Genomic DNA, 9,384 nt, shown 5'->3' with positions numbered 1-9,384 from the left:
TTTAGCCCGCTCGGTGCGCTGCTTACGCTGGTTCTTATCGGACATTGTTGCTTGTTTTTAGATGAAAAATAATGTATCAAAAGAAGAAAAAGGTACTAATGAGGGTTTATATCGGTCAAAAAAAGTTAGATAGTGCAAAAAAACCCTTTAAAGTCACATTCAGGCGGAGCCACAGAGAAACACGTCCTACATGCTTCCTATCCAACAGCGCCCCCCCCCCCGCTGTGCAGTTTTCTTGAATGACTGAGAATGAGAGGGTTGTGGCTTGGCCTGCTTGTATCTTGCTCCACCTCGCTGCTGGGCATACATACTGTCAAGCTGCGTGTTCATAATGTCCCCTTTAAAATTACTTTTTAGCATTTCCTGTTGCTTATTGACCTGCTCGCTCTGTCGAGCCTTGGTAACGGCTGTTATCAACGTCAGGTTAGGGTCCATTTGTAACATTTCTGACAGTTTTCTATCTCTCAACCCGACCACCAGTCTGTCTCTCACCATCTCATCATGCAGGGCTCCGTATCCACAATGCTCAGCCAGGCAATGTAACGTCGTTATGAAGCCGTCCACAGTCTCGTCCATTTCCTGATACGTCAAAAATCACGTTTCTGCGTGTTGAGTGAGCATCCAACTTATCTTTCACTGTAGTGTACTGGCTCGCTTCCTCAGCGCTCAGGTGCAGTGAAACGAGTATGTCCTCTGCTTCTTCTCCCATAGTATAGATCAAAGCATTAACTTGGTTCTCGTCTGCTTGCGTCTCCAATCCTGACGCAATCCGAAACCTTTCAAAACGTTTGATCCATTTAGGCCAATCCTCCGACTTGAATGAGATCTTCTCCGGTGGGGGAACTTGAAATTGATTCATGGCGCTAGGACAACGTTACTTTCACGTAAAAACAACAAACGGGGTTAAAAAAAAAGTACTTCCTACCAAACAGTATAAGCCAACACTACATCTAGTCCAGATATTTCAGACATTGGGTCGTATATCGGCATAGTCCTTAATGACCGAAGAGAATCGGATTATTATTATCTCGGGTTCTTTGGATTTAGAGTCCTGCCAAAGATACTCTGGAGACAAAACCTTGGTGGGTTTCTGGACCCATAGGTACTGGTTGAAATGACTCTCGTCTTGCCAAAGTGCCTCTATTCCCTGCTTGGCGTCCAGCTCAAAGTTGCGGTTGCACGTTGACACCAGATGATGGACATAAGTCAGTTCTCCCCCAAATACCGCGGCCTGGTAGTAGTAATCACCTTGGTAAGGAGCCATATATGCCTTTGAGGCTGGTCGACGTTCGTAAGTAAACGCACTGCGCTCGGTGGTGTAGAACCATGGGTGTATTGCGGCGACCAGTTGCCCCAATGTCTCGGATCCCCAGCGACCATGGAACTTTGCGTCAACGTCGAAACAGAAGATGTAGTCAGCGTGGTCACGTGGGTTGGATAGCTCCGTTTCTATTAATTCCTGGATATGTTTCATCCGGCCAGCTGAAATCTCCTGCCAGCGTTTCAACCCCGGCACGGACCTGACGAACAGCTCTCGACCGGCACCTATCTTGACGGAAGGGACCTCGTCCGGCCGGTCTGTATACACGTAGTAACGGACGTTGAAACCGACGAAGAAGTGGTGTTCCGCCGTCTCTAGAAAGTCCCTCAAGAACCGTGTGTACTTCCCGATCGCGAAGACTGTCAATGAAATAGTTAAGTTGCGGGGTTCGTACATGGCGTCTAACAGCATGGGGTCGAAGGTCTCATCCCATACGATTGGCGCCATCCACGGCGTCACCGCTACGATGTCAGTACGCTGGTTAGTCAGGAGGTTGGGTTGATTGAATCGCCGGTTTGAATCAAGCGGGGGGATTGAACGGGGGGGAAATGGGATTGAACTATTTGAATGCACGCAGGGGCGCGCCGGACTGCATTTGCATTCCATGGATAGCAGCACTGAAGCAGGGGCGAAGGGTACCCCCCTGCATTTGCCCTGCCATAAAAGGTTGGCCACCAGAAATAATATCTATGACCCAGTAGGATCACAACCTATATGGACAACCCGGTCAATTTTTTGCTGGAAATCCAATATGGCCGCCTCAATATTGGCCCCTATCAGAAAATAGCTTTGGCGATAACTTTTGAACCAGATGGGCTAGAAATGCAAACTTGGTGTCTATTTCATGGTTTCAGAGCATGAGAAACTCAATGGAATACCTATCTTTATGATTAGGTGTGTCTGGACCTTTACTTTGCATATTTCCAAGATGGACGCCACCCGAAAATGAGTTTTACTATGACTTTTACAGTGACAGCTAACTGTTATGGCAAAAAGTCTGCTTTTTAAGCAATATGAACACATTTGGTCAGTTTGAGCTTTCATTTCTATGTTGTCAATATGGCTGCAGTCATAAATAAGGTATGGTATTACATTTTTGCTCAGATTCTATCTTTAGTTGTGGGGATGATTGCAGAGAAAAAGCCCACAATGTATCTTATGTATCATTTTAATAAACTAACTACAATATAAACAGACACATGCACACTCCAAGACTTGCCAAAAACTTCAACTTTAGGGCTATACAAATTAACATAGTGGTATGCATTCAAGTAACAAAATAACATTTTGTCCATGATCAACATATCTACAACAAAATATAGACTACTTAGTGAAAAACAGAGTAAAAGCGGAGTTGAGGTTGCCTACAAAAGGTTCATTTTGACCTCTATGGTGCTGTCTTGCCTGCTTCTAAAGCCAATGATACTATGGTACAACGCTATTCACTGTCACTGTTGTCACGTGTTGCACTGATCCTGCTGCATCGTGTCTCCAGTCCCTGGCAACGGCATCCTAAGTAGCATGGCATTTCCTTCTTTGCACAGGAACAGTTTTTCTGGCAGCCTTTGATACAGCTGCATGATATTGCCTTGTTCATTGACACAGGCCAGGCTGGCTCGGTAGATGCAAGGGCGACTGCATTGCTAGCACTGAGAGACCATCCATACTCTGCGAAAGAGGGAATATCCGGCTTGGCGATGTGTGCACATTTATCTATTATGGTTGCTAGAGCAGCTCTTCTCAGGTGCAGGTCAAAGGCATTCTTTGTCGGGGGCAGCAGCTTTAAGAGGGTTGATCTATTATTGAGGAACTTGTACACTCTAAGCTTACTCAGGTCAAAATCCTCCGGGTGGTCCGCTTTTGATGTATATACAGCAATTGTGAGGTCTCGTGCCTGATTGATGACGTCATCTGAGAGGGAATCGGAAGAGTTTTCACCAAACTCCTCAAGTGCAGGGAGATCCAGACACATGCTGGCCTTGAACCATGCCTTCTTCCCAGTGAAGAAGGGATAGCTGGTGGTATCTCTGCCACTTAAACTATGGATAAAGGGCAGGGCACGACACTGTGCGAGCCCCAGTGCTGATACCATTTGATGGATAGGAAGGTATGAATTTTGCTCTGTTCTCACCCACAGCTCTGGAAGGCATCTGAGATGGGTCGCTGCATAGTAAAGGCACATGATGATGATGTCTGTGTCATTGGCATGGATGACAACTCTGTCAACTTTGTCATTCTGGACACTGTACAGGGTGTGGAGTATTATTCTTTTATCAGCCTCCTGTTTCTAGTGCAGGGACATCTTCAATAGACCCCTCCTTGATCACCACACTCATTGTCTCTTCTTTAAACCCCCCACCGAGGTAAAGATGTGTTGGACAAAGGGCCGACTTAAGTTTCTAATTTTCACACCATTCGTCACAGAGGAAACTCAATAGGTTTGCCTTGTTAGCTGACACAGCAAAAAACTCCCGAGGATCTGGATCTGTAACGGTCACAACAGAAGTGAATGATCTCTATGCCAGCAGGCACATCATTCAACAGCAGACGTTGGTATCGTTCAGCGATTGTTCCAAATGCTTCACCTTTCAGGAATGACCAATGGCGTATGGCATACATGGCAGCAATAACTACTGCTGTTTTTCTGTCTTCTGTAGGCAGGTCAGGGATGCATGCAACTTTGGTCTCCTCTTTCAGGACCTTCACAAGGCTTGCCTTGGTACCTGTTCTCATCCTGCAATCTTCCTGGAAGAGGGAAGGGGGGATGTCCCTGCACTCGTCGTTGCCTATAAAGTCAACAAGGTTGAGTTCTCCACCACAGGCTATGATTTTGGTCATGCGCAGGAGGGCAGTAATTTCATTGCTCTTGCCAGGTGCTGAGTTTTTCCCCTTCGATTTTTTGGATTTTGTGTTTTCAGCGTGGAAAGTGTTAAGCTTCATTATGCTTGTCTTCTTCTGATCACTGGACAGTGATTCACACAGTTCCTTCAGACCCAATTCTTTCACACTCATCAAGTCGTCCTTGACTGTGGAATCAGCACACTGTCCTGTAGATATGTTGATCATGGATGATGTGCTCACTGTAAATGGGTTAGTCTCCACTGCTGCCATGACCTTGACTACCATCTCTGCATCCCGGGTTACACGACTCTGACCAGACTCATGGTGTGGGTTGGAGGAGTGGAGGTGGAGCATAGACTTGAGCTTTGCAGAGACAGCTGCAGTGAGTGGTTTTGTGTAGACCCATTTTGTCCGGGCAGCAGGGCTGAGTGTAATGCCATCCAGACCGCTTGCTTCCTTGGCATCAGCATTATAGGTCTGCTCCAGTAGCATGTCAAGAGCAACACTGTTGTGGCTGCCATCTGCTCGTCTGCCAACAAATACACCTGCCATCAGTGCTTCATGTACCTCTGAAGCTGTTTCTGGTAGTTTCTTCATCTCAGCCAAATACAGAGGTAAAGATTGCTGCCCGTACTTGTAGTGGCCTGCTGCAGTGAGGTAGGGTAGCATTCTTGCTGATTCACAGAGATGTCCTGTCCAGTCACCTTCCCGATCGTAGTAGATAAACCTTTGGAGAATATCTGACATCTCCAGGAAGGTTGCCCAGAGGACTGCGGTTGGTTGGAAATTCCATGCTACTTAGGATGCCGTTGCCAGGGACTGGAGACACGATGCAGCAGGATCAGTGCAACACGTGACAACAGTGACAGTGAATAGCATTGTACCATAGTATCATTGGCTTTAGAAGCAGGCAAGACAGCACCATAGAGGTCAAAATGAACCTTTTGTAGGCAACCTCAACTCCGCTTTTACTCTGTTTGTCACTAAGTAGTCTATATTTTGTTATGTTACTTCAATGCATACCACTATGTTAATTTGTATAGCCCTAAAGTTGAAGTTTTTGTCAAGTCTTGGAGTGTGCATGTGTCTGTTTATATTGTAGTTAGTTTATTAAAATGATACATAAGATACATTGTGGGCTTTTTCTCAGATTTTTCTCTGCAATCATCCCCACAACTATAGATAGAATCTGAGCAAAAATGTAATACCATACATTATTTATGACTGCAGCCATATTGACAACATAGAAATGAAAGCTCAAACTGACCAAATGTGTTCATATTGCTTAAAAAGCAGACCTTTTGCCATAACAGTAAGCTGTCACTTCAAAAGTCATAGTAAAACTCATTTTCGGGTGGCGTCCATCTTGGAAATATGCAAAGTAAAGGTCCAGACACACCTAATCATAAAAATAGGTATTCCATTGAGTTTCTCATGCTCTGAAACCATGAAATAGACACCAAGTTTGCATTTCTAGCCCATCTGGTTCAAAAGTTATCGCGAAAGCTATTTTCTGATAGGGGCCAATATTGAGGCGGCCATATTGGATTTCCAGCAAAAAATTGACCGGGTTGTCCATATAGATTGTGATCCTAGAGCAGGGGTATTCAACTAGATTAGGCAGGGGGCCACAACTGTAAAATAATTTGGAGTTGGGGGCCACACAATTTGCGCGCGTGCGCGAAGCGCACGCGCGCGAAATTTTTCGGGTCTAATTCGGTCTAATTCGGGTCTAATTCGGTTCTATTTGACCAATATAAATCAACCTTTTTTCGGGTCTAATTCGGTTCTATTTAAGGTTCTAAGTTAAGTTCCAATGAAAGATGGCCTTTCAAGAACTAATGAAGGATAAATAATTTGTACTGTTTTAACTTTGATAACATAAATCAAAGTTAAAATAAATAATAATTATGAAAATTAAAAAAAAAAAAAAAAAAAAAAAGTTTTTTTTTTTTTTTGGAATATGGCCAGGGGCCACAAGGAAGCTCCTCGCGGGCCGCACGTGGCCCGCGGGCCGCCAGTTGAATATCTATGTCCTAGAGGGTCATAGATATTATTTCTGGTGGCCAACCTTTTATGGCAGGGCAAATGCAGCACCCTAAAAAAAGGTGGGGTTTGCCCCCTGGGTATAATACAGTACAAATATGAATACAGTGAATACAGTACCACCACCAAGCACCACCATGGGCCAGTGTCTTCTACTAAATAGAGATGGCATTTCCCCCCTTGGTGTGGTTTGGTTAGCAGCCCTTCCTTCCTTCCTTCTACCTACTTTGGGTAGTCTCCAAGAGCTGGTTGAGTGCAAAGTCGAACCGAAGTCGTATCTTAACAAAAGTCTGGAGTGAGGTAAATGCTGCTTGCATCTGAACTCACGTGTGGCAGCCACCCTTTATAAGTATTGTGTGCCGGGATGCTCGTGAGTCGTGACATCTCACTGATGTCACGATAAGTTAGCTATATCCATATATGGAGTTTTACATTGGCGTTATGTCGGAGGAAAAAACCCTTCCGGCCGATAATAATAATAACAATAATAATAATAACTAGAAAATGTGCTCCTCGGAGCACAAGTCTCCGCCAGCAGACCCGTGCTATTTTAACCAAAGGAAATCACTTACCCTATCTTTAACCATAGTTTTCTAGAAATGTTCTGATTCTTAGATCAGAACATCTAAGGATTAGAACATGTTAGCTTGGCTAACATGTCCGATGTTAGCTTGGCTGATGGCACTGATGTCACTTCAAAACATGTAAACAATGTTTTGAAGTGACACACCTATTTATATGTCTCTATTTCGTCATGCGTCTCGCTAGCCAATCAAAGCACACCCTTTCAACATATTGTCACGTGTCACGTGAAGCTTGACCAATGTTAGCTTGGTGGACACACGGAAGGACGAGAACGAAAACATAGTCTCCTGGCGGAGACAACAATGAAAAAGGGAATCATAAAAACACGGCCGGCTAGGGTGACCAGATCTCCCCCTTTGCATGGGACAGTGCCACATTTCCATGACTCCTGGACACAGCACTGCTCAAGCAGCATGTGAATAAATTATAGGGTAGGCTAGGCTCTTATTGAACAACGCGGTCACAGATTTATTTTGTTGAGAAACAATGTTCAAAGGAAGCGCTGCAGCATCGTTGATCTAAACAAAAGCAAAATAGGAATAGTCTACTACAGAATCAAGTTAGAACACAGTTATTTACAACATTGTTTTAAAAGCAATGGTTCAAAATGAAACAATGTAATTGTTGCATTTTGAACCTATCCTCCTAATAGTTGGCTTTCCACTTAAATTGTAACGTAAATCTCTCTCATTGTCTCTTTTCCTGCAATATATGTTTTTAAAGACTGTTTTACATTTTGGACAAATTAGCATATTTTACATTGAGGTGCCCACTCTTCTTGTATCCTTATATTGATGCTCAATTGTAAATAAGAGTGAAAAGTGTTCCAGGCAAAGTCAGCAGGGACCACCCCAACATACTGAGCACACCCCCCCCCCCTTGTCCCAGGGCCCAGAATTTGGTGCTACGCCCCTGCTTACTTTGGCCCTTTTCAATCCTGCACCTGACAAATAACCGAAAGTATGAAAAAGTAATAAAAACTATTAGCATTTTCAAAAATAAAAACGAATAAAAACTAGCACTTAAAAATAATTCGATTGCTGTTTTCAAAACAAACTAAACTAAAATAGAAAATCCCAAACTATTATAACCTTGCCTACCTACTGCCAGCCTACCCTGCTTCGTTTTCTACCAAACCGATCATTAGGAATACTTCACCCAAAACAATGCCTGTTGGACAGTGCTTGCAATACACCTATTGATGCCGACCACTCAGCCATTGTATTTGCTGACAAAGCTTTCAGTGTGGTCGAGAATGCCCTTGAGAAAGTTCTCTCATTACTGAGCAGGTATACTTCCACAAATGGCACCTATAAAGCCGAGCCTGCCAAAGACAGTTTGCTCTGTATTCCATCTTGCCAAAGGATGTGCCAATGCCACACGTACATCACACTCAACGGCGCCAACGTCAGGCATGACCCCAACACCAAGGACCTTGGTGTCATGCTTGACCGAAGCCTCACCTTCAAGCCTGATACCCCCGACTCAAACACAAACACTTCTCCACCGAAGCTAGGAGATTCCTTACCACGAGCCCTCCACACCCTGGATGCATCACTGCTGGAACCAGCAATGGTCCAATTCAACATCCATGTTGAGGAAGTTCATCAACTCTCCAACCAACCCTCCTGGGTGCGACTTATCAACAGAATGAGCCGGGGATACCCACACCCCAAAAAATGTAATTATTTTGGGGTGAAGTATTCCTTTAAGAGTGTTTTCAAACTACGACAGTCTGCTCTATTGCCATTTTGTTTTGGGAACTGTGTTCCATAAATATTGATTGAACTTTCTATCTGGCATTCCGAGTTATGCTTTTGGGTGCCAAAAAGAATACCAGAACCATTATCATGGGCCAGCTCGTTCTGGGAACCAAACAAGGGAATCAATAGACTGAGCAGCTGACGCAGCATTAACCCATTCAGACCGGGAACGCATCTGTGTCATTTTTTGATTTCTTTGGCTATTCAAAAAAATCTACAAAAAAAGATCTACAAGCTCATAGCATGGCACCGAGTGCCGCGCTATGATCTTGTAGATCTGCTATTTATTTATTTTAATTGTTTAGATGTGTGCAAATCTTTGAATATAAATATACATTTTAACTCAAATCTTTGCTTATGGGGGTCCCTAGAACAAAATATTTTGAGATGGGGACAAATACATATAATTTTTACATTAAAAAAGTTTGAGAACCACTGATATTATAGCAACATTAGTTTTTTTTTTAATACTTTTTTAGATTTATAAGACATTTGTAGAATCCCCCAGAAGCAAATATTTGAGTTTGTTTAAAAAGATTTGCACAAATGTTCACGATTTTCTAAAATAGCAGATCTACAAGCTCATAGAGCGGCACTCAGTGCCGCGCTATGAGCTTGTATTATCTGCTATTTTTGAATAGCCAAAGAAATCTTAAAATGACACAGAACCGTTCCCGGTCTTAATGGACTAATACCCCATAGGCAACGCGTAGGAACTCATTTACAGTTCAGTATGTGTCTCCCCAGCTGGTTGGTCATTTCTCTCATCCAGCTAAAGTCTTTTTGAATTGTATTGGTGGTGATTTTCCTCATCACCACTAATGAGGG

At 43.6% G+C, this 9,384-nt stretch overlaps 1 protein-coding gene across 1 annotated transcript; it reads right to left on the bottom strand.

Annotated features, from left to right (window-relative positions):
• Nucleotides 1-964: 964 nt before the first annotated feature.
• LOC311055712 (globoside alpha-1,3-N-acetylgalactosaminyltransferase 1-like) lies at nucleotides 965-1,927 on the bottom strand (the record flags this gene model as incomplete). The annotated part of the gene is made up of 1 exon (XM_084071983.1): nucleotides 965-1,927. One exon carries the CDS (start codon nucleotides 1,925-1,927, stop codon nucleotides 965-967), a length of 963 nt encoding a protein of 320 aa, XP_083928109.1.
• Between the last annotated feature and the right edge of the window lie 7,457 nt (nucleotides 1,928-9,384).

The sequence above is a fragment of the Gymnoscopelus microlampas genome (genome assembly GCF_963454915.1).
Source record: "Gymnoscopelus microlampas genome assembly, chromosome: 2".
NCBI classification, from domain to species: domain Eukaryota; kingdom Metazoa; phylum Chordata; class Actinopteri; order Myctophiformes; family Myctophidae; genus Gymnoscopelus; species Gymnoscopelus microlampas.
The sequence above is the reverse complement of the archived record's forward strand: the minus strand, read 5'-3'. Positions and strand labels throughout refer to the sequence as shown.